Raw genomic sequence first — 27421 nt, 5'->3', positions numbered from 1 at the left:
CATGCTTTTGTCACGATATGTTTAACAATCTTGATAAAGATAATACCTTTATATATCATTGCAGCATTTGCATAGTTTATTTTATAATTTATCAATGCAGTCGATAACGAAAATATCAGTTAATATTTAATAAATATATGTATAAAATAACGGCGATCCTAAAGTTGAAGAGGAAAATGTACAGTATTAGCGTTCGAAGCAATAAGTTCAAGCACGAACATGAACGAATTGCTAACTGGCCTAGAGTTTATATTCTACTTATTAGACCTTGCCTACATAAAACTTCAACTTCTCGTGAGTAAGTCGCTTGGAGTCGAAAAGGAGTTGAAATTATACACCCAATTCAAATTACTCTCATTTATTTAAATTATTCGAAGAAAAGCAATACCTGATAGAATCATAAAAAAAAAAGATCTTTGAGTAGCTTCCAAAATCCGTGTAGAACCAACTTGCAGACATATACATTAATCTTTTTTAATAAGTTTTTGAACGTTTAAAGTTGACTTATTGCTATTTATAACGATTACAATATTTTATCTTAGGCAATTATTCTAAATTTTCAACCTTTCCATTTCCGAGTTATTTATGCTGCAATTAAAAAAGTATTTCTCGAAAAATTTATGTGAATTGAAAGATATTGTCGATAAAGTATTGATAAGCGAAGGAGTGTACCAGGAACGATTCGATATTTATGTGAGTTGTGAGTGCTATTATCTTATGAGAAAAGCACGATATATTATACCGTCCTTTAATTCATCAAGTCGTTTCGACATAATTTGTGTGTCGGTATTACAAAACTTTGCTTAATCACGCGATATCGCGTTTAAAACTCAGACGGATTTCGCGCTCGTGGAATCGTAAAAGGGTTGAATTGTACGGGACTTTTTCTCTACAACATTCGCCACGTAACGTTAATCTGTTTTAACATTTGGCCTCAATAGTTTTTAATCATTTCGATATCGACAAGAATACAAGATTACAATAAAAAAAAATTATAATTCCAACGAACGAAATTATTTTTGAATGTGTAACAATCTTCGAATAAGTAAAAATTGCACAAGATTGCAATTAATGTGCAATATGTCTCACAGCAATCCGTTTAATATCAAAAGGATTGATAACATGTATTCAGTATCCGATTTTCTAGTCTATTGTTCCTTCGTGTTGGTTATCTTACGAGCGTAAACGCATGAAAGAATTGTACGCACACGTTATCAGCATTACGGCCAATTACCGACGTAATTGGCCGCAAATGCTGTAATTGGCGATCATTAATTTGAAGATCTGTCGAGATTTACTGACAATACTGACAACAATAGCTGGAGAGATACAAGTCCCGTGTAATTTGCCGTACGATCGATTTGAATGCCGATAGGCAGACGAAAAAGCGCGCGGGCGTACGCATACACGCACGCACGCACGCACTCACGCACTCACGCATGCACGCACATGTACGAAGATTGAACGCACGTCGCACGGATAATACGCGAATCGAGCATGTGCCGCCTCGCCGGGCCACGACTATCGATATGGGTCTGATTGCGCGAGATAGCCTGGCCCCGATATTCGACTATATGAATACAGTGGGTGCGGAATGACTATTGCGCGTTCGTAGAAATGCAATGACACGCGCTACCAGTCGATGAAATCGAATAAAACGCTCATGGTTATGCTATTGCTACGCGGGACAAAGAACCCGTTTAACACTTGGTCGAAAATAGAAGATGAATTCGGTTTACGGATGATGTTTTCATCCCTCTCTCTTTCTCTCTCTCTCTCTCCCTCCCCCCTCTCTCTCATCGAATCAGCGCCGTTTTACAAAAGATGTTTCTTTCAAGTTTGAAACGCGATTTCGTGAAAAGAGAAATAATTCCGTAACGCGCGTTAACTGAAATTGTACAGAGAATTGTGTATTCTCTTTATTATATATTTTATTTCATTAACGCTTCTATACGTTGTATTTCATAAAATGCAATTAAAAGAATAATGTTTATATAAACAACCAAATCAAATGAATGAATATCCAATTATGACAATTCTGAAATAAAAAGACTTGTAAGTAGCGGCGTGTAAGTGTTGGCAGGCGAGAATAAATTGTATGTGTAAAGTCTATATCTAACTTAATAGAGTTTTTGCAATAACGTGAATCCAGATACGGTGAACGCTAAAATGATGTTATCCTTTTCTTAATTGTTGTTAAGAAGAAGATAACCTTAACGTTCACCGTATCTGAATTCACGTTATTGCAAAAACTCCCTAATGTCGAGAGCGTACTTGAAAAAGAAGTATTTAATTTTAAGATATTAAAATGTTTTATTCTTGACTCCATTTTTTAAACACTTAAAGATGTTTTAGTTTTAAACTTTTTAAATATACAAAACACCACGCGTTTGGATTTAAAACATTATGCGTTGTAGTGTCTATTGAAAAAGTTCAAAACTAAAACATCTTTAAGCGTTTAAAAAGTAGGGACAAAAAAAACATTGCTTTTTCACAGTGCGGTCGTCCGAAAAATGACAAAAGGCTTAGGATTTGATTCTTAGTCCAAGGATGTTTTGAATTCTTTAGTTCTACCCTTAAAACGGATCGTTTCCTTGTACATATTTTCACACAAAGATTATGACTGAGGCTGACGTTGAGAAAGCAAACCTTAAAAACACAAGTTTTCGATCTGTCATTCCACATGTGGATTATACATGTTTAAAGTTAAAATGAAGCTTCGATGAACTTGGATAAATAATTTAAAAAATTCTAACAATGACAATAAGATTTAACCAACGGTTAACTGATCTTTTTCTCGACCTGCATTATCTATAGCTGCTCGACCTAGAAAAAAAATAGGTAGTCGCTAATAAGAGTTAGTTAACTCAGTAAAAGTTAAAAATAGGTCGATGAGAAACTACTCATGGTTTCCGCAATCGTTTCTACTTACTGAGTATCAGACAGAATTATTTATAGCTTTCAGATAAATAATTTCAGAGTGGAATTACGTATGTTTCATGTACGCAGTATTTATTATCAATTTTCATTATCTATATTCGACTTTGTATCTTATTGAGCCATTCTTTTTCGGTGTGCGTCACATCTTTACATAGGAAAGTCTAATTGATTACATAAGTTAAATTAATCCTAATAATGCTCTAATGATGTTTTTAATGTAAATCCTATAAGGATTAATCGCTTGCTGATTAGAAAATCTATGCCATAACCAATCAAAATACGTCAAATATTAAATGTCTTTCGGTCAAAAATTATGTATAAACAAAATATGTTATACATTATATTGTTAGATAAATTTTATATTTTTGTAAAAAAATTTATATTGCAAAAGAAATTCGAGATCTTCGATACCACAGGCATCTAATATGAATTATATCTATGAGCATTTTATCACACAACTCTCTCTTATACCTACTTACAATCCTCTTTCTGTTTCTATAAGATATCCAGTGAGGAATCTATCTCGTTTTGCGTTACCAGATAATATCTAGTAACACACATACAAGAATCTCCGAAAGCTCGTTTTAAAGTCCCCTAAAAATTCGTTTCGTTTTCCCCTTGCTCTTGATGCTTTACATCGTCGAAGAAAGATGGGCATGGCAACAAGGCAAACGACGCCGGCGTCTCCTGACCAGCTGGTGGAATGCGTGACGTCACGAGCCTACTATTTACCTACACTAATGTGCTACAAACACGTCTCACCCTTTATCTATACACTCTCGCTCTTGTAAACTGCTGCTCTTTCTTCCTCTCTCCCCCCCTCTCTCTCTGTCTCTCTTTTTCTCCCTTCCCTTCCCCCTCTCCTTTGCCACCATCGTCTCGACGTCGCGCGACTCGACGACTCTCGCTCGACACACATACGGCGTGCGCACGCCTTCACGAGAGTGTGTGGCACGAGACTTAAGCGAGCGATGAAGGCACGATTACCTTTGTGCGAGCGATAGCCGAAACGCCACGCTTTAGTGTCGCTGGAATTTCAGATATAATCATTAACGCGGTCGCTGGTACAGATGTTTCGGACGTGTAAATTCTGTGCGATGCTGTTTCGGTAGCACTAGCGAGCTGACACAGCGAATTGTCACTACGACAATTCGTATGCTTGATATATACTCGTAATATTGTGACAAATGCTACAATGAGATAGAAATAGTCGAGTAACAGGGCAAGCGAATTTTGGGAGGCCAAGTTGAATAATACTAAAATGCATTAAATCATACATTTTAATTAATTACTAATGCGTGGCAACTTACACGCACGCATCCCCCCCCCACACACCACGCGCATAAAAAATAAAAAAAATACATATATATATTTAAAAAATAGATATATATGCGTTGTACATATATTTTTTAAATAAATATATATATATATACTTTTGTATTTAAAAAAACATACATATGTATATGTTAGGCGTGGGAAAAATAATGAAATTCATTAGATACGATTCAAAATTTTCGAATGCTACAGCAGTTTCGAAATGATACATTCAAATATTTTGAGAAACTCATTGATCTTCCTTCATGTCTATAACGAGTGAAAATTATGCATCTACACCACGCACATTAATTTGCTCGAGACAAGCGCGGAAGAGATATCTATTTGACGCTAAGAATACAAGGCTGCTCTTGATATCGGGTGCACGTGTACCATAGACAAGCCCCTCCGTACGCAAGGCTTACGGAAATATTTACGATAGGACCGTGGTGAGCGAAGGCAACTCGCTCAACGATCGTGAGCAAGTATTGGCTCACAATCAGTCTCAATCCCATCGCTACACGCGACACATCGGAGTATACATCACACACACGAACACGCTGCGTGCAATGCCGCAGCGCGCGCGCGCGGCTGCCCCCCCCCCCCGCCTCCTCTCCCCGAGCCAAGTTGTGAGAGTGGGAGTAACGAGACGACGGCGGGGATGGTCGAGTATCGACGACACGAGCCGATTCGTCCCCACCATCGTCGGATCTCCGGCCTCTATAGAGTCAGCAGCGAGCAGACTAGAGAAGACGTACGTCGGGTGGGGATAACATCTGCTCTTAGCGTGATTGCCGTGTATCGATGTGGCTTTATGGCGCGCGGCGGGCTGCGGGCAACAAAGTAAACGTATGATCCTTAATGTGCCACGCCGCCGCGAAATTCGAGGCCGTTGCGACGCTGCGTAGCACGCGCGCCACCGCGCTCGCGGAAGGTCACGAGAGAGTTGTTCCGGATAGCCGGAGTTTCTCTCGATTGGTCAAGAGAATCGACGAATGTCTATTATTTTTATATCGGATTTCTTACTTCGCTGCGACATACACATCGCGAACACGCGCGTGTCAACGATGTGTTCGTCTAAGTTTGCCAATTCTCGCGACTGCGACCTTCGAAAGAATGATTATATCATATATCGAGCTTTTTTATCACTACCAAAGGGAAATTTTATATATTAATCATTGCATATAAATTACAAGGGTATTATATAAATGTGGACAATGAGCTGTGTAATAAAAAATTGAAATACGTCGTGAGTGGAAAACATTTTATGGGCATCTTGGAGTAAACTCTTCATTGCGGCAGTTTCTCCTGTAAAGAGAATGTATTTTAATAATATGCTCTAGATAATTACACGGTGTATCGCAATTAATCAATTAAAAGTTTAAAAGCATCCGTAATTCTCCGTCCATCACGCGCTCTCGTCTCGTTTCAAAATAAACATGGATGATTCTGCATTTTTACTGTATATTCATGCATTTGAATGGTGTGCGGATCATCGCGTACTGTTCAAACATGGAAACTTAATACCTCATCGATTAATTCATGAGTATGTTGGTGATTATAATTGTTCGTTAAATGTACTTCAAATTAGAACAGTTTTCAGAAAACAGGAATCCCTTACGTTTTACCTTATTTCTACATATTTCATATTAACTTGTTTCTCTTTTTAAGTGAGAAAAATATAAGAGAGAGAAAAAAAGAAGTATTAGACAAAAATTCGAATGTATGATAAAAGAGGCAAATTGGCATACATTTATCAATTCAAATCTAGAATATCTAAATCTTCTCATATATATAACACAAAGGGTTAGTTACTCTTTATATGCTTGTTGGAATTGTCTTTTATAAATCGACGATTTGGCTGGCCGTGACGCACTTTTGGCAGATTATTTGCGATACAACCTCTGTCGTGAACTACCTACAAATAATGCGGCGTGAGGTGCGATACGTGAAATTAGTGATTCGGAGAAAGTATTACGAGCACAATGTCGACGTCGACGTTGGCAACGACGACTGACGAGACGTTCTACGCTCTACGCTGCTTTCCCGCGCTCTTGATGTTACGGAACCTGCTAGCGACGATGCAATAGCACACGCACATTCCGCGCTGCAGTGAATCCGAGCGGATTTCCGCTTTCGTTAAATTCTTTAACCTGTTGCGCGATCCTCGTTAAACTTAAAGACAACGCAGCTGTTATATACAAGAAAATGAAACTTCACAAATCTGTATCAGGAGACGCGGTAGTGTCTCCGGCCATGTTAAAAAAAAACTACTTCAAGATTAATGAAAATGAAATGAGAAACACTACAAGTCTCTTATCCCGCACCATCAAAGTCCATTTTTGGAGGTTGCATAACTACTAAAATATAAAAAATTTTGAATTGGACGCAACATATCCTGATTTTTGTTTCCGGACGTTTGATAAGTCACTATATTGATATGTATCTAAACTGGCGACTCAAGTTGAAATATCGGCAATGATAACGTCCACAAATATTTTTCGATTGCGTACTGTTTATTTACAATATTCTCTGCGTATCACGAAGACAATGCAAATAGTTATGCACATATAATTTCTCTATTTTCTTCTATTAAATTTATAATTGTAATTTTTCTTTTTACTTGACAAAATTGAATTATTTCCTATTATTATACCATGAGAATATTATTTATGTAATTCGCAGAGCGTCTCACAAAATGTTACAACAAAAGACCATAATAGCGCAGTCTATGTAAATTGAAATATTCATTCACTAACTGTACTATACCGTGAAACTTCCATAATTTCTTTCATCGTCGACTCAGTTTCGATGTTTCGCAAAACTAAAGTGGTAATATTATGACGAGTTTTTTGATGAACTTTTCACCAATGATCGCGTTTTCCTTTTTATTATTTTCCTCTTTACTATTTTAACCATTGGCTGACGAAGTAGCACGGCAAATTGTCTGAAAATGATGGATGTTGGAGGAATCTTAAGGGAACAGGAAAAGTTGCATCCTCTATTCTCGACGTATCTATCGTGAGAACGGCAGAGAAAACAAGCGGAAAAGAGAAGCTCACGTTTGGCGTGTAAAATATAATACCGTATGGACGCGCGTGAAAAGAAATCTTATTAGTCGATCTAAAATTCGTTCTATATTAAAATTCTTATCCTTTTATATTTTTACTTGCTTATTTATATATTTATCACATGAAAATGCATATATATAAAATTATGAAAGTGATCTAAGTGAAAAAATAAATCTCTACTCTAATATGGGATAAATTCATTATGTTTCAAATTTTTACTTAGACCACACTCATAATTATCGGCACATATAATAAAATATATGTTATATCGATACACACGTGGTCACGAAATCATTATACTTATATTTAAGTTTTTGTTTCCGCAAAAATTTTGTTTTTGCTTTAATGTCACGTACGACGTTAAAAGCGCAGTTTTGACCATTATTCACAAGACGGAAGTTGGAGTACTCTTTCGTTAGACAAGCTGTCTGAACTCGGCGATTCCACAGTTTCGTTCTAAATACAATTTTTTTCCAGTCACATCGATGTCTTCGCTTATTGCAACTGTGAGAGAAAGTCGTCCGAATAGTCACGGCCTATTTAGTCGCGCAGCTCTATACAATCTCAAAGAGAACATATGTACGCTCTCTAAAGCAGTAAAATAACGGAATACACTGGCATCACTATTTTTTCGCAAAGAGAAGTGAAGCTATCAACTATAGATCTTTACAGGATGTCGCTATATAATAATTAAATCATAACAAAAAAATTGATATTATACGCGTCATAATTAAGAGAAATTTTTTCAAATTTCAATTAGATACAATGAATTTAAATTGAACCTGCGAATAGAAAATGACCAGTGCGTAAATTCAATCGATTCTGAGGCATGGGTGATGATTTAGTCCAATCAAATAATTTTAGCAAAGACTCGAGCAGGTTCGAAAATTCCGGAAAACGATGTAAAACTTCTTTCGTCGTGAGCAGACTCGTTTCCATGTAGAACGCAGTACCGTTCGTTTTGCGAGCTGTTACGATTTTCCGTTCCTTTCCCGGCTTCTTCGCCCTCCTCACGAGCTGAGAGACACGCCATTCTATTCCAGGACGCCGCGTAGGAGCTTCGTTATCCGCGAAACGACAACGAAATTCTTATCGTGATAGAGCCGATATATCGATTGCTCGCATTCCCGCGAAAGGGAGGCTAGGCACGACACTAGGAGAAATATCTTAAGTAAACGTCGCCTCGGATGCTGATCGCGACAATACGCTTTATTTACTCCAGAAGAGTAAGCTCTTATTTGTACGCTCGCTTTGCAAACTTTACGAGATATTAACAGCTGCGAAAGCATTGCGTCAATGTACGTCGCGTTACAGTGCGTTGAAAAGGTTTGTTTCTTTTATCGTTTGCGACTACGAGTGAAAGTTCTTGCGTGTAATTAGAGCAAACTTGTTGGAATCCTCATCTACAATCAGAACTGGATAGATCACTATTTAGGTCTCTGTTAAATTCATTTACAGTTTTCTATGCATTTTGAAACGCAACTTATTTAATCAATTATTAAGAATTCTCTCTCTCTCTCTCTATCTTTCTCTCTCAAAAAATTATAATACACAATTTCAAATAAAGCTAGGGCTGTAAATACATGTCTCATTAATTGTAAATGTAAATAATAGTGCTATAATATCTCCAATAGAAAATGTTAAACTTATTTAGCGTAAGACGAAAACGTAAATCGTAAAAAATCAACTTCGGTTTAAATGAAACATCTATAAATACAACTATAATTTGTCGATACGTCTTTTTACATAAAATATATATCTTTTTTTTAAACGTTAGCGATACATTTTTTTATAAATCGATATCAACGTTTTTATTGACAACTAATTTTATTATCGTGTAAATCTTTATACTTTCTCTTTAAAGATTTATGAAGTTTATCATTTACGATAATGTATTATCGTTGGCTTACATTACAGATCCAAAATTTTATCTGTATTGGATTTTTTGCATCGACTTTACGTTTCGGAGCTGAAGTTGGACAGGTCTGTTCTACAAGATTAATACAACATCCGATGATATGTGAGATAAATAGAATATACAGGTGCAAATACAGAGATATGATGGCACGCGTATTTTAATTAAATCATTGATTTAGTCTTTTAAACGAGCAGATTTGTAGCTTAAATGAATATGTCTGCTTAACATCAAGATCCGATGTATTTGCATTTAATAATGTAGTTATTCATGAAGAGTAAATAATTTTTTTGCGACTTTAATTATACACGATAAATTCTATGCGTAAAAAATTTTCGAAATTTAACTAGATTTTATCGTAAATACTAAATAATCATAAATTCTTCTTAAAGAGAAAGTATAAAGATATTACATGATATTAAAATTAGCTGTTAATATCATTAGATTGATATCCATTTATAAAAAAAAAAACTATCGTTGACGTTTTGAAAGAGAGACGTACATGATATAAAAAGTAGTATCGATCCTTGTGCATCGTGTAATTTAATATGTATACATTTCTTTTTACGTTTCTCTTCGAAAACAAAATCATCGATATTATTTGCGTATTTATTTGGAAGGAATAATTGACGCATAGACCTTTATGATAACGGATAAAGTTTTATGAAGATTCCTGACGTTTGACTTTCAACTCTGTCGCGCATATCAGTTACTTTACGACGCACTTGAAACCACTACTTAATAACCCATCAGCCGGCCAATGTTCAAGCGTACGTTCATTACACAGAATGTCTAGGAATTATCACCCTTTATCGTTATATAATTTCCTCATTCTTAAAGCAAGAAAAAATATAGGAATTACAAATTAAGAGGATACAGTAATTTCAACATTTTAGAAGCAATTATTAATTTGTTTGTACAGATAGATATTTAAAAAAATAATTAAAACTTTGCAACAATTTTTTCATTATTTCAATTATGTAAACAAATAGATAAAATGCCTTATCAATGTCTGTCTTATTATATAATATCAAATTAATATTGAATATTCAATAATTCAAACGTTTGAAAGCGTTGCTTATTGCGATTAATTTTCCAATACACGTTGAGCATTCATTCTTCAAGTAAATTTCCGTGCGTCACATATTATTTCCTAATTACGTAAGTAGATATTAACTCAAATGTTACTATATTTAACGTAGCGTAAATTTCGAAATAATGTAACGTTAATGTGTCTTCAGACAGAGAAATAGGTAGATAGAAAGGTAGGTAGAGTGAGAGAGAGAGAGAGAGAGAGAGAGAGAGAGAGAGAGAGAGAGAGAGAGAGAAGAGAGGAAGAGGAAAAGGAAAAGAGTCCCTTTTGAAATGAGCGATATGACGGTAACATCACGCCAACAGCTAGCACTCTCGCGGATCACCGTCCGCGAGATTTATTTATAAGTGCGCGATTTCTTTTTATCCATTGCATTCCTTCCAAGGCCCCGAGAAACGGAGAACAGATCGGGCAACGGGCCGTCGTCATGGCCGTTCGTTCATTCCCGCGCGAGATCGCTTTCTATCTCTCTCTCTTTCTCTCATTATCTCTTTCTCTCTCTCTCTCTCTCTCTCTCGCTCGCTCGCTCTCTCTCTCTTCCCCGCTCGCTCTCGAGTCTCTCTCGTTCAATATGGCACCGCCCGCCGCCGCCGCTGCTACCCTACCACCACTCTGCCGACGCTGCCGACGCCGGACGTCTCTCGTTTCGGCGAAATATCGATAGCGTACGTCGACCGAACGACGGGGTACGCTCGAATAACGCTCACGAATTATGAGCTGCCGCCCTACACTGCTACGCCGTTACGTGATTATCCGAGTTATCCGGAGCATACGTAATATGACTATTGACTGGCGCGCTCCCCGGACGCAAAAGTGCAGCAAAACGCGGGACATTCTCGCGCTTTTACTAAATTAGCTCGATTACTATCCAGCTTTCTCGTGGAAAGTGGAGAAAGAATTATTAAACGTTGTACAAACATACGAGCGCGCACGATGTCTGTGATACTTGAGAAGCCAGGTCTATACACGTTGGATGAAATATCATCGTAGATTAGATATCTATAACAATTACAGTCACTCAAAAAATCTCTCGAGATATATATATATATATCAGATTCTATTAAAGTGATTTTAATCTGCAACTTTTAAAGTCATCTTGTTTAAAAAACTCAAGTTACGCAAAATCGGAAAAAGCATTAAGATTTCTAATGCAACTGTAAATATTTTTCTTCGCGAAAGTCTCGATCCTCGGAACTAATGTTTCTGCAATTAAATTTTTTGAAACACATACAAGTTTCTATCTCGTTAAGATGCAATGAAAATACACCCGGTATAGTGGTGCGAACATGGTTGCAGTGAGAAACATCGTTTACGGTTGTGCACCGATCGAAGCTCGTATTGTGGTTTTAGGAGGGTAGTTCACCCCATTGCTGCCGCTTTCAAACAGTTGTGACTAAATCGACATTGTTACTAAATCGCCATTAACTTTTGGCAAGTGGTATGACCAAAGTGTTATTTATACCACGAATACATAGAGATATTGCTTAAAACAATTCGATTCCACAATATACAAACTATTGGAAAATAGGTATATTAATGTCGCATTTCGTACCTTTATAAATTTTGCTCCGTTTAACTTCAATGAAGATATAATTGTATTCATTTTTCATTTTTCAAAATTGTAAGTTTATCAAATATATATTTGATCGCATCTGTTAATTAATTAAATATAATAAGGTCTAGTAAGGCTCACGAACAATATTATTGGTGATGCCTTTTCAAGTGCCGCTTTACTTTACACTGCGTTATAATTTTATATCTTGCACGTCAATAAAGCTTGTTATTATTATACATTTATTGAATGTATTTTCTAATTTCTTTGGAGTAGAATCTCACTAAGAGTGAAAATTGAGCCAGTCTTCATCAGAAAAAGAGTGATTCAATTTTCAATCTTTAAGAGTGAGATTTTATTCTTCAGAGTGAGATTCTAAAAGTGAGACTCTAAAAGTTTTAGAGTACGTATATGTTTTTTATATTTTTTCGTAATAAATACATGAATAATATAACACGAGAATACGAGATATCATTTCAAAATATGATTTAACGTATTTTTGTTTGGACGGTTAATATCGTTAATTAACCATTTGTTATTGTCTGTTTTCGATGGCTCAATAAGAAGGCGCGTGTATAAAGGAATCTAAATTTAGTCGAGTTCTGAGCTTTGTTTAATTGCCAAAGACGCGACGATGATAAATATCCAGTACGTGACACGACACGCTTCTTCCTTGGTGAAACATGGACGGGAATCACATTTTTTCACGTATTGTTCTTTGAACAATCAATAGTTTAACAACTCGATATCATTATTATACATTGCATTATTAATAGCTGTGCAAATTATTCTTTGGATATTTAAAAGTTAATTCTAAAAATTACTATTATAGAATTTGATTTCTTTGATTTCATTACTTTCACTTATGTGACATTTTATGCAGTGTTAATCGACGTCGTAAAAAAACATACAGACGTGATACAAATTTTCTATAATTGGAATCTATTTAACGTAACCGGATTATAAAATTCCAAAACAAAATTTCGCTTACTCTTTATCTGTCAATTGGAGCAACTTTACTCAGATCTTATTGCGACGTCAAGTATGACAGTTATATGATCTCTGAACATTTGAGTTTAATCAGAACATCTTTAAAGAAAGAATTTCCAATTCTTTTCTAGTATCCGTATAAGAGAGAGAGCAAATAAAAATATTTCGTCGTTCACGATTCTTAACATTTTTACTTTTTTCTACGTCATCCTTTAACCGATAAATTCTCAAATTTTGGAGATTTAATTTATCTTTTAAATTCAAACAATTTATCTATTGCATTAAGATGATTCATTATAGGATTAAAGCGAAATTAACAAGAACAGTAGTGACGAAGAGGAATGCACGCGAGATCGGCAGGATGACTACAATGTGGTAGCATATGTAAATAAATGACTGTGGGGAGAGGAAAATTGGATGGGCGATGGTCGTGAAGCGAAAGGGTGAGGAAGAACTCCGGAGAAGGGGTAGAAGAGGGGGGGGAGAGTTTGCGCTTGCACGGCGGACTTGGCGCGTCAGGTTAGGTAACGCGTATCCATGACGGTTTTTCCCCCGCGGAGAAAGTTAGTCTAGGCGCACTTCGACCGTAAAATCGCTTCTCGGCGTACAGCGTTCCCTTCTCCCTCCTCCCTCCTCCCTCCATCCTCTCTCTTTCTCTCTCTCTCTATCACTATTTCTCATAGGACTAATACTTATCTAATCAAAAATTTTTCCTAATTTCATATCGTTATTCTGTTCTAATCCTCTTTGATTTTAAAAGATTACACAATTTGAATTAATTGATTTCGTTTTTTGCGTGGCATTTTTTTCGCTCAGATCAAGACGCGAGGATTTATGACAAGTTTATAATCTTCACTTATTTTATTATATTCTCGTTAAATATTTCTATTATCATTTAATTTTTAATTTTACTTACACAGATATATTCATATTTAATTACGTTATAGAAAATCCGATCATTTTTTCATAGACTATTCAATATTCGACGATCATTGTATCATCTTTGTGGCTTGAGATTATTTCGACGGTATTATATAAAAATTAGAGGAATTTTTTTCTCTACTTTCTCTCACTATCGCGTCATATTCTGCAAGAATGAGTAAATCTCCCTTCCTAAAATCGCACAACAATACTTGGATTTTTGTGATATAACGCTCGACTTTCAAATCGCATCTTTTCATTCGTCAAATTAACTGTAACATCAAAATACGAGATTTGATCCGGTAAAACGCCTCATTTGAATGATCGAAACGCGCTAGATTTATTTATTCGACTTTATCTTGCATTTAGAATCTCGCACAAACATAAATCTTTATATATAAATTATATTTTGTTTTGGCATAGTCTCAGAATTTAAGCATTTCTCGTATCTTATTCGATTCCACTTGCCGATAGCCAGTGGACAGAATATAAATCTCGCGCGTGTAAAAGTCGTTCATGATTATAGTTAAATCGCTCAAAGAGGCTTGCCGAAGCTTTACTTTCGAGAAACGATCGTAAATTGTTTTCGTGGCCGCGTTGGCACGCCGTCGTTCTCGGAGAGTCGAAGAATCGGAAAGTCCCCGACACGAATGATCGGTTTAGCAACAAGTGCGGCGGTCACTGAATTCCTTGGACGCGACCAGCTTGGCGCGATGGCCATCTTTGTAAGCGCGGGGAAGTACTCGACGCGACATCTTTCAGTAGCGTAGCGAATCTTCGCTTTTGGTGATCATTTCCGGGTACGCGCGCGAAGTGACTCAAACGCGGTCATTCCTAGAAAACAGTTACTCCAGACTTTATGTATGACACAAAGCGGAAAACCTGACGTAAATCACAAAAGCTTTAAATGAAATGTTGCAAGTTAATTAACGATGCAATTTCTAATGCACTTGTCTCTATAAATGTATCGCGTTAGATGAAATGAAAATCGATCTCCGAGCCTTGTCACGCTCGTTCTAATCGGCTTTCTTGAGGTGCATGGCGTGTACGCGATCTATTAAGATCTATTAAGAAAGACTTTCTACAAGAAAATAGATGACCGTGGCTATCAGCTAATCTCAGTGGAACGACGGATTAATAATTTTCACGCGAAAGTGTAGAATCGGTCAGAAATTGGAAATTAGCGAAGATCACGAGAGAATGTTACTTATTCTCGTCATAAACCGGAAATGATATCACAATCACTAGGAAGTAAATGAATGAGTTTCACATATTTGTTCGTAAAAACATTCTTTGAAAATTCATGAGGTTGGAAACGAAATTAGTGAGTATTTTGTGTCTGATCGATTTTTGTTTATATAAATTTCTTGCAAGTTAGACAAATAAATTATATACATTTTATTATTTTCCAAAGTGAAATTTAAACATTTGTTCTAGAAAGTTAAAAGTATGTGTGTGTTCGTGAATTTTTAGAAATTTTTTGATTTATTTTAAGTAGATGAAAAAATAGACGGCGGATTTCGGAGTGAGGCACTGTTTTGTGCCTGGTACCGTAAGGGTTAATACAACGGTATCAAGATACCTTTCATGCCTTTGTTATTCGATATTCAATATTCTATATTTTACCTTAAGCCCAAGGTAACGTCAACGTTACGAAAATGTGCGCCAAGGCTTTAAGCGTCGTAAAATTAACGCTCTTGTACGCGAATGAAGTAAACAATCTTTTCTCGAAAACATTTGGACGCACAGAAATCAGGAAAATCTTAAAGATTCAAGAAATCACACGGATAGAATTTCCACCGTAATAAAAATAATCGACAATGCTGGCAACCGTTGGCGCGATTTCACCGAGTCGCGCAATGATTCGCGAAACAAGTGCATTGTCGTCATCATCATTGTCGTTGACGGCGACGACGACACGATTATAAAACTGCTGTGATAACGGTACGCGTATTTTCTCCCCTTCCGACACGAAGCGATGGAAAGACGGAAGCATCGCCGTGTAACTGGGTCAGTCGCAGACGACGACGATGACGATAGGGGAAAAGAAAAAGAGACCTCTCGTCCATCATTGGCGTAATACGCGAGCGCACTACACGTAAGTGCGTAAACGCGTATTTACGTACCGCTAACCTGCCTTCTAAAACCGCTTGCGTGTTTTACCGTCTCCATGTACCGTTAGAGTTAATCTCTCTTTCTCTCCCTCCCCCCCTCCGCCCTCTCTTTGTAACAAACATAAAAATGTTTTGATGCTGCGTGTAAAAATTTCTGTTAAGTTACAAATAGTAATGAGATACTTTACCGAGATCATTAAGACCTATTAAAATATATAAAGGATAATATTATATGTTCGATAGAATATTTTTCTGTGGAGATACTTTATGAGTTTACGAAATACATCAATATACCATCACTAAATGAATTATTGCACCCTGAAATTGTTTACTCAATGAAAAATAAACTGGCATCGGATACTCAGACATGCCTAAAAGATGTCATAAAGACATCATAAAAAGGTCTTCTAGACAATGTTGCTTAGATGTCCTTTTTAGATTATTATATGATTCACTGAATATTTTTATCATATTTTTAGATACATTGATGCGAATGACTGTTGAATTACTAAAAACTAGTTTCAATAGTTTTTTAACTGATAATTTTTAATGACATTTGTTTTTATCTGTAAATATTCAGTTTACAAATATATATTAATTGCGAAAAAAGTTCACGAGTTCCACCTACTTCTTTCATATATGAAAAAGTATGGTACTCTTATCATAAAGTAGCGTTTTTCATCGCACAGTACTTTGTATTTGATTTCATCGTCGCGAGAAAATATCGCTGTCGCGATATGTAAAGATATGTGTATTTGGAAGTGTAAAATACACAGAACACTCAAGTCCTCAAGCCTAGCTTATGGACAATATAGTTATAAGGATAGTAATAAAAATAACAATTGTAATAATAGCTGTGTTCTTTCTGATTTCACAGATTCTAAAATGAGATTAGAAGAGGATCTGGTGATCCGCAGGAGCCGACCCACGATGATCTCTGCCAAATATCGCGCCCGCGAGGAACGTCGCCGTCTGCTCAAGATTTCCGCCGGCAAGCTGAGGAGGATCGAGGACCCCGAAGCGAGCTTGTGCCGATCGGTTCTCATAAATAACGCGGTACGACGGCTGCAGCGTGAAAATCGGGACGAGAAGACACGGAGTTACGGTACACTTCCAGTAGTAGCGTCATACATGGACGACGCTAGCAAGGAAAATAACATCGTCGGGAGTCTCATCGCCGATGTAACGGACGAGGAAACTTCTTCTAGGAAAAGGTATGGCACTGGCTGAATAGAATAATTTCGAATAAATTTAGAATAAATTTTACTTTAATAGAATTTTAATTATAACTTGGGACTCTCTTTTGCATGCTTGGGACTCTAAAAAATATCAGTGTGAATTTAACATCGTATGGTGTTAATATAATTCTTATCGTATTAGCGTTAATATTAACATCAACGTGACACCAACCATGGTATGGATTTATAACCGCTGATGTATCAACATCTGGGTTTAAAACTCATGGTGTTAAATTCATAGAATTATATATATATATATATATATATATATAGATATTGTATGAAGATAAACCCACATCGATATTTTTTAAAGTGTGTGAATTTTCTGTTAAAGAATTCTTTGCAAAGCTCTTTGTTCTGAATTTTGATTATAGAATAAGTACATTTTTACCATAGCAAACTAATCCTCATGTCGACATTATTTGTGATGAAACGTAGGTTGGCTGACGATTCGAGAAACGATGAACTCAATTCCAAGCGGCATAGGCATGATGACTTGGACTTGCAAGACGATGTATTCAGTGACTTCTACATCTTGCCACCGACGCCACGTTTGCTCTCGCATATCGATGAAATTCAGCCAGAAGCAGTGGTGTCACATCATAACGGCAATCACCATCTGGGCTTTCCGGAGGATCGCTTGAGCGGCGGCGTGGCTGACGTGCGATCGAACGGCACGATCATCAGCACAAGTAGCACCTCCACAACGACTAACGGCATTGGAGTTGACAGCGCGGCAAGCTGCCATTCCGTGCTTTTCCCCGTCGTCGGAGATCTCGACGACACGAGCATACAACTCTCGAGATCAGGAACCGATATGATGGAGGTGGCCGACGTAGTCGATCCCGATCGACTTTGTGACTTTTCTAGATTCGCCGACTCGGCGAAGACGCTGGAAGAACGACTGGCCGAGCTGCAATCTTTGGATGAGCATTTCGACCTCACCAAGTTCGAGCGTAACAACAATCAGAGTTGCGGCCGCGCCTTCCATGACATACAGACCTTCCACAGCCTCGTGCCAGGTCTGGAAACTTAGACGACGGTACTATATCTCGAGCCAACGATGTTGCAGAACGCCAACGACGACGGTGATGCTAGTTTCACGATACACAGAGTCGCCTGATAAGGAATCACATGTGAATCTTGCGTTGGCCTTATCCTCGTGCGCTCGTAGATGAAAAACGCGTGATCAAACGCATGCCGATGCGTTAAGTACTCTGAAGGATTTTTTACCGTGGGCAAACAGATGGGCTAAATTGTATATTGGACGTGTGCTATTCCACTATTCATCTATCGACATTAGATCCGCAATAGAAATTTTAAAAGAACGTGCAAAAAAATTTAGAAATATCCAAATTTCATTGATTAAACGACAAGAGTCGACAAAAAGTTAAATTTCAAAATGTGTGTAACGAAAATAACATCCGCTATTCCAATGTTAATAAGATTAAAAAATGTAATCGATTATTACTAATATTTTCAACTCAATTTCAACTCAATGTCGGAATTGTAATTGAAAGTTTTATTGTTTAACTTTAATTTGTTTGCAACTTTAAGGATTCAAATTAAGTTTAGTTATCATATAGAAGATGTTAAGTAATGTGTACGATAGACAATACCGCCATAATATATGCATGGTATTTCGGTCAAATCATATATTGTCTGCAAGTCTGACTCATGCTGGTAATAATCTACTTACAGCACTGACTCAACGTTGAACGCGTAGCCACACGAGATACCTAATAACACAGTGAATGCACACTGCTCTTTAATTGATCATTTTATTTAGAAATAATCTTAGTGAGAACGTGTTTTATTAATTCAACGACTCATATACACAGAATCATGAATAAATTCTTGTATCATTTGTTTTTAACATGATGATATTACAAAATTAAGAATTGGTCTTTATAATACGATTTTATGTTGGCAAACAAGGCTTCGCTCTTTAAATGCCACACTTGATCTATTTATATGCGATAATATCAGTTCAATATTTAAAGTTAAGTTTAGTTGGCTGATAGACACGACGTATTTCAGCCAACTCAGTATATATAATAGTTTTAATCCTTTTCCTTTGTAATATAAGAAGATGCTTTTTTTATAACAATAGTTTTCTTTTTCATGAAATAATATCTCTTTTTCTCTCTCCTTTTTCTTTTATTTTATCCCTGGTGAAAAAATTTTGCTGAAATTATTTCACGTTTGGAATATTTCAGCGAAATTGCTGAAAATTTGTTGAAATTTCACTGAAAATGGATTTTTCAGCTAATATACTGAAAACTCTTTGAAACTGAACTGAAATTACTTTGAAATTTCGCTGAAAATGAATTTTTTTCAGCTAAATATCATTGAAATTAAACTGAAATTTTTCCGAAATGCTGAAATTTTGCTGAAAAGTATTGCAAAACGTGAAATAATTTCAGCGAAATTTTTCCACCAGGGATATCTCAAATTTATTTTTTTGTAAAACTTTTTGATAAATCGTGATAAGTCTAGTTGCAAATGTATAGTTCTAATTTGAATTTTCGAAATTTACCACTGTCGATGCTGCTAATGATCTTGTATGCGCAATCATGAGTCAAGTGCTGATGTTCTTGGCGACTCCTTGTCCTTCGCGTCGTTCGCCCAACCTTGCCCACGGCCTGAATTGCCTGAAATACGTTGAAGCACCTCGCGCAGTGCCGAAGCGTCATGGAGAATACGTGCTTGCATGCTGTTCTCCACCGCTACAAATTCTTTCGGTACTGACACAATTTTCGGCATGGCACACATAAGCGCGCGCGTGTGCACACATTGTTTGTATATACACAGATAGATTTTTAATAACACGTTAAGGATATAGGATGAATTATATATCGAGAGAGATAGCACACCGAGATAGAAATATGAACGCGCATGAAAAGCAACTTAGCGCCAGTAAGATCTGAAACTTGGAAAACGTTTTCGGGCATTGAAAGTACCGTTAAAAGTTAAAATGTCAATATTTCTTGCTGAGCGCAAATGTATGTTACCGCGAATGTCTTTGGCCGCTATTTTATTCAAAGATGAGATATAAAATGCCGCGAACCGTGTATCTTCCATGTATATCAAATGGTGTTAAGTGCGCTTTCTGCGCAATTTCTTCTCTGCGTTGCGTTCAAGAGCATTGCTCTACAGCGAATTCTCTCCGATTAGCCATATAGAAAATCTGCATCTTTGCAATGCAGTTTTCTCTGTGGAAAAATCTGAAATTTAGTATTGTTATCAATATAAATTTCGGCACTCTCTCCCGGATACGAATGACTGTTTTTCAACGGTGGTTCTAATGCGGTGCAATTCATTCCGGAGCACAGTCCTCCGTAAGCCGTTTTGTAAGCGCGACGAAAGACACGCTATCGCGTAACGCCACAACGAGCCTTAGCTGTTGTACGTTATTACATTATTTTTAATGATATTTCTTTATGTTCGAGGAGTAGACGTCTTAGCAAGCAATAGCTGTACTTTCCTACTGATGCTTTCCTCTCTCTCTTTTCTCTTTTACAAATCATTCTATATACATACATATATTATTGAAAAGTTGGAGACAGAAAAATCACAAAATTTGATTTCCACTAATCTTATTATAGAATCAATGACAAAATTCAGACATGGGAGAGGAAAATTCCAATTTCCTACTTTCCGCAGACGATAATGCAAATTTATGTCCTAGGAGAATTTTTTTTAGCATATTGTAACAAGCGCGTCATAAATTTGTTTTTCAGTGGCCGTACATTCGATCGTTATTTATCGCCAAGTTTTTCTCCTTTCCTTAGAACAATGGCGTTTAGTGCGATAGTGTCTGACGAAGGAGAATCAACGCGGCGATTAACGCGAAAGTTGACCGAAAATAGACTATCGATTTTATTAGAAAAAATTGTGTATTTAGCGCGCAAAAATATTTTATTATTTTATTATCAACATGCTAAATGAAGCATTTTCAATTCAATGATTGTTAATCTTTTTTCTTGGCGTTAAACAATTTTTTTATCGAAATTGAACATTTAGTTTTATGTTAAGGAAATGTCTATATTATTTGTAACGTTGTACACACAAACGGTGTACATGCAGAGCATTAAGCCATCCAATGCGCTTTAACATTCAAGAGACAGAGTCTTATTTACCGGGAACTGTTGATAACACAACTCAACTACTTTATTACGCAAAAGAAGGGAAGGAATAGTTGAATCGTTATACTTTGTACAGTTTCTTTGAGAATGTAGACGCATCGGATGATGTTAATGCTGCAGATTATATGTATAATACATACCGTACAATTGTTTGAAGATTGCGGCCAAATATCTTTACGAGTTCTTCAGGAGCTCTTGACGGATTTTGTATAGTGCAATCTGTGCAATGTCTTGATTTCTGATATATTTGTTAATCCGTCTTTTCACAATAATTTTTTTCGGCGATTTTTAAACTTGTAGAAATTGCCGCGTTTCAATGTTTCGAGAAATTTCTCTGTCCGTGCCGCACGAATACAATGTTAATCTTTTTTTATACGTATGTTTGCGTTACAAAATTGTCTAATGTCACGAAACGACATGCTGAAATTTATGAACGCGGTACTTTGTAATATTCTTCCACAATGTTCTGTCGCAATGACACAAGTTGCAACGATTGTATTATCCTTTAAAGTAGCGCACGAAGAAAAACTTGCTGATTTATTACGATTATCGATGCTCATTATCGATATCAGCGTACGTCGCAGCGACATTTCGTTGGTCTATCAGCAAACACGCAATCCTCTTTTTTTTGTCTAATTTATTTATCCCTCACAAAAGTGCTAAAAGGAATTGGATAATGTTTCGGAATGATTTGTCTCCCATATACATGTCACTTCTGCCATCGGCTCGTAAGCATCTTGTTCCAAGTTTGAAGAGTCTTTTTTCGCACGTATGCAAATTTTTACTTTTATCACGAGAAACATCTAACGTGTATCAAGTTTTTCTCATAAGAGATTGCTTTTTGAAGACATGTATGATACTGTTCGCTACTGAACTAAATTTTGCTGTACAATCCAGCCATCATTGTCAACGATTTTATTTTCGATAATTTGTGATGTTTTTAACATTTGAGAAAAAGAAAGTACGATTATAACAAAAGAAAGTTGGAAAAAGCAGAGGAAACACTATGTGGGTAGAGACAATTCCGTGGCAAAGTCTGAACGCAAACGCACAGACAGATCCAAACCTCCTTCGGACGCCTGGGCCACGTTTCTGAAAAATGTGTACGATATGCATATAGGTAACGGAATCCATGTGTATAGCTTTCCCGACACCTGTGCTACACATCGCGAAAAACGGCTCAATGCGTTTACTTGTAAATAGTCGCCTTAGCACTACTAAGATAATTAGATATGTATAAAGTTTCATACGTTGTTTAGGTTTCTAGTATTAGTTATATCCGAAATCAGTTACCAATTATATGAACAAATTGCAAATAAACTGCAAAAGCAACAACCGCAGTCTATTCGATTTCCTTCCTTTCTCCTGCAATCAAGAACAAGAACATGCGCATAGAAACAATAACAAGATTATATATATTATACATTGTTTATTTGTCATTATATGATTATCATCATGTACATTATGTAAATCGCAATGGCAGTGGTAATGAAATGGGAGGCTGCACACTTTGATGGCTTTTTTTTCTTTTCTTTATTACTTTTTTATTGAGATTTGCGCATATATATGTACATACATATATATAATATATATGTATGTGTATATATACATACATATATACACGCATACACAAAGGATGAAGAACTAATGATATAATAACTATTACGCTTAAAAACTAAATAAACAAAAGATTATCATACTAGCATTAACGTGTTAATTTAAATAACGTAATAGTAACATCGCGCGTATGTATGTGTGTGTGTATGCGCACGTGAGCGTGTGTGTGTGTGTATATATATATGTATATGAGCATGGACGCGTCAAGATCAGAACTCGGACACTTAACAAAGTCCTTTACTTTCTCTTTCATTCTGTGTTCTAAACACTCAGTGCGCCTCTCGTGATCGTACTTCTAGATCCCTCCAATTTCTATCCGCATTACCTCTCTCAATGTTACACACTTCGAATAAAAAGACTTCTCTCAAAAAGGGAAAATTGCTCGCTTGTCATCATTTAATCACTTTGATATTCTTGTCGCGAAATCTTTTGAAATCATTTTATCTTAACAGACCGGGGACGGTCCATCGATGACGATGCTCATCGTTACTGAAATACTGGATGTCGTCTATTGCGGTGGCCAGCAATACAATTCAGATCGCTTGCGCGTTAACGATACATTAAATTAATAAGAATTACCATTGCAATACTCTTATACGTCGTATCTATAATTCGCTTTCATCACACTCGTAATGATATTATAATAGTTTCAAATGTAACCTCGTGTAGATTTACATAGAAGCGATTAGTAAAATTGTTAATTGCCGGTATAAGACGTAAATGCGTATAAGAGTATTGCAATGGTAATTCTTAATGATTAAAATTGATATTATTTAAAAATACGATAGATCTTAATCGTATATACTGCTACTGGTAAATCTCAGATAGATCCTAATTAATAAATTATGCAGTAACGAGTTTGAATCGAGAGCCCAGTGAAATTTACAATGCAGTGCTCACACATTCTTACATCGCAGAGTAATAGCTCCTAATATTTTGAAGAATTATTTAAAGGCATCGGTCGCGCGCAGAGCAAACGATCGAAACGAGGCACATCGTGGTTACACAGAAACACTCTTAAATTCTTAAACCCCGTTTCGTCTTATAAGTGTTGTGCGTTTCGTTACATTTGTATGGCGATCCCCCTGCGATATATCTTACATATTGCTTTAATCTTCAGACACGATTTCGGACTGAAGTTAACTCTGAATAATATAAACGTTACATTACGAGAAAATGTGAACAGAAGATAGATTTCTTTTTACAGATGATCAAGATGACGTATCATTCGATCACGTTCAGCTCAATTCAATATCACTGTTCTACGATTCTATATTTTGCACCATAATTTTCTTAATTCAGTTATCGAGATACCCTTAACGCAAATATAAGTCTGTTCTCAATTCTTCTTCTTCTTCTGGCCGGTAGATTTCCAATTTCACTTCCAGAAATCGAAGTACCACGCTTCCAAAGAAAGCTCATTGGACTGAAAAGGGCCGGTCAGATCAGTGCATGACTTTAATATACTATCCTCAATTATAGATCACTCGTAATCTACACATCCTACTTTTGGGATGTCAAAACATGTAGTTATTGGGAGAAATTGTGTTGATACTCTTTGAATATTTTCGATAAAGATAAACTTGCAAAGGTGAGCCTATATTTGCGTCAAGTACTCGATAAAAGATTAAGAGTAAAGACTTAAACTCTCTTTTCCAAAAGGTTGAAGAAAATAAATGTCAAATTCTTGCTTAAATTAATTTCTAAGAAGGGTAGATCGGACCGTTGTTACTTGACTCGACCTCGAAAACTCTCGAGAACCAAATTTCCGCGATCGAGTTGTTGCAACTGTAATTTTTACGGCGATCGAAACTGAGAATCTCCGATTATATATTTTCGAGATCGAAAGTAGAGAACGCATCGGAAAGAGAGGCGCACAGAGACGAGAGTGCGTTTTCGCAATTCGTCAATTCGCTTCGGTCGTCGCCTTGACATTTTTCTTTGTTTTCTCAGGGAAACTTATCCGAGATTAGAGAAACAAGAGTGATGAACCGCGACGTGTTGTCGGCGACATGTCCCCGACGTCTAAAAAAATGTAAAACGTCATCTCCTCGAGAGGCCCAACCTGTCTAAAAATCCAAATAAGCGTTCGTATTGCTTTTCCTTTCTTTTGACTGCGCGCAGCGGTTATCTTCAGTTTTATCGTTACGCACTAATAAAATATCACCTTTCTGAAAAATATTCTCGTTCACGTACACGCAAAGAACATTGAAACATTTTGCGTGACGCGACGCCATTTCCGTTTTTTTTTTATCATCACATTCGCTTTTGGACTCGCATTTTTCCTCGAGATCCGCTCTCGTTATCAAGGCCGCGATATTATTTTTCGTTTCACTTTTTTCATGACGAAAGCACGAAAGCAGAGCGATTCCAAGTCGGACTGTAAGAAACGTGCATAAAGAATAAGCATCTCTGCGTAAAAAACGCCGAAACGTTGTCAATCGCGCGAATCAACTAGCTTTCATATTCCAATCATTTACGTGGCGGACGTTTCTCGTCACCAAAAAAGTGAAATAGTCGATCGACGAGTGGATGAAGCTGTTGCTATTATGACCGCGATCGATACATACGCATCAGTGTCAATTTTTTTGACGCGTCAGTCACATTTGAGCAAACTCGTTGTATCTTTGCAATAGTGCAAATCATTTCTTCCACAAAAAAAAAAAACTAATCAGAATATAATTAACAATGTTAGAAATATACTATTATAAAATAATTTTACACACGCTCTCCTAATTCTACAAAGACTTGCGTTATATATACACAAAATTGTTCATCTCACTCATCGTTCGTCACTAACAGTTTTTCTCTTCGTCTTTAAAACATCTCCGTTTAGTCCTGATATGACTCGTGGTCTGTGCAATCACATATCTCGCAATGAACAATGAGACTAATCCAAAATATCGGTAGCATCACCTTCATCCATTCGTATTTCTACAACTTTTCGTCGTGAGGATAAGATCAACCTCCGACATTCTCGGGACGTTCGTTGACTCTTGGGATACACAATGTCGATCACGGGGTGTACGTGTGAAATTAATTGGATACTTGAGCAATCGAGATCGAGCAAATGGACAATTAGCGTTACGACTTTGATTAATTGTAAATAGAGAAACAGGAAATTTATTTAGCCATCATCCATACGCAAGAGAATTCTCTCTTTGGGATCTGAAAGTTATTTTTGCGCCAGATTATTGACTAAAAATTTGACAATGGTTGTTTCTTATTGGTAAATTATGGAAAGGATTTAAAATTTTATCTTTTAATGTAGACAATTATAATAAAATAAGATAATTTAATAAATGGTGATTATTACTGGACAGATGCCAACGCGATCAGTCGGGGTAACCAAGAGTCAAAATCGTCCATTCGACATGCATTTACAATAATTACACTTTTTTTCCGCCAGAAAAATAGAACTCTTAAAACTTAAACTCAGTTCTTGTTCGTTCGCGATTTGCAAATTCTTCCTCCTTCATCGCATCACAGGCGTGTGCAGTATGTGTGTCGCGCTGCGTCGTGTGGAGTGTGCCGTGAGTACAAAATACGTGCAAATAACGAGTAGACTCGTATTGGTACTCTTGAGCATTCCAAGTATTAGAGTTTATGAGAAAGTTTAGTATTATCGTGGATACCGTAATTTCCAATCATCGTCGACAATGATTAATGATTTTTCTTGAATGGCATGCTTTTGAGAATTTAATATTACTGATAAATAAATCGATAAACAATAAAAAAGACAAAAAAGTATACAAGTGCAACAAAGTATAGAAAAGTTTCGTCGTATTTCTCGAAATCTGATTTAATATAACGCACAATTGTGAATTTTTGTCAAGAACAATAAGCATTTCTTTCTGTGTCTCACTTTCGTGATACTCGATAAAAATTTTAAAGGATCGTGTACGTGTTCTATTTCGTGCACTAATATTTCACTAATGTTTCGCAAGACATGATGACGCACTATGGTACTTTGAAAAAAAATTATGAATATAAAAATCAAATTAACGCTACAAATTAATGCAAATTAATGAGATCCGCTTTCTCTACCTCAAAAAATAAAGACAGACAGACTTACATGCATTTCCTGTAATAAGTCCTATAATCGTAATTTATAAATCAGGATTATTTAAAATTTATATAAAAAGATTAACAATATATCTTAAATATTAAAAAATTGTATTTTATCAGAAGAGTTTATCGAAACTTCAAACAGATTATCGATAATAATTTCAATATAATGAAGAAGCGGATTTTATATAAAATGAAAAATGAAATTGAGACGTGTTAAACGCAATATAAAATCTGCGATCCATTTATGCTTTTCTCGATGACAAATTATAAGCCGATCAATTATCAATTACTATTGACATTTTATTAATTATAAGGATGAAAAAATTAAAATAAACACGTATAGATAAATCGATATTAATATTCTATATGTGTCACAATTGGTTCATTTTATTTTACAATTACATAATATATATATCTTTATATATATATATACACAC

At 36.2% G+C, this 27421-nt stretch overlaps 1 protein-coding gene across 1 annotated transcript in view; it reads left to right on the top strand.

The window, feature by feature from the left end:
- Positions 1–18541, top strand: part of LOC108723050 (uncharacterized) — a 112005-nt gene extending 93464 nt beyond the window's left edge. Inside the window, exons 2-3 of the mRNA XM_018448523.1 lie at positions 16788–17124; positions 17587–18541. Coding sequence (XP_018304025.1) covers positions 16788–17124; positions 17587–18184 — 935 coding nt within the window. The 3' untranslated portion in view covers positions 18185–18541. The remainder of the gene's footprint in view (positions 1–16787; positions 17125–17586) is intronic.
- The last annotated feature ends 8880 nt before the right edge of the window (positions 18542–27421 follow it).

This window comes from Mycetomoellerius zeteki, unplaced genomic scaffold (genome assembly GCF_001594055.1).
Source record: "Mycetomoellerius zeteki isolate Tzet28-1 unplaced genomic scaffold, Tzet1.0 scaffold221, whole genome shotgun sequence".
Classification (NCBI taxonomy): domain Eukaryota; kingdom Metazoa; phylum Arthropoda; class Insecta; order Hymenoptera; family Formicidae; genus Mycetomoellerius; species Mycetomoellerius zeteki.
Note: the sequence above shows the minus strand (reverse complement) of the source record. Positions and strands in the feature narration are given on the sequence as shown.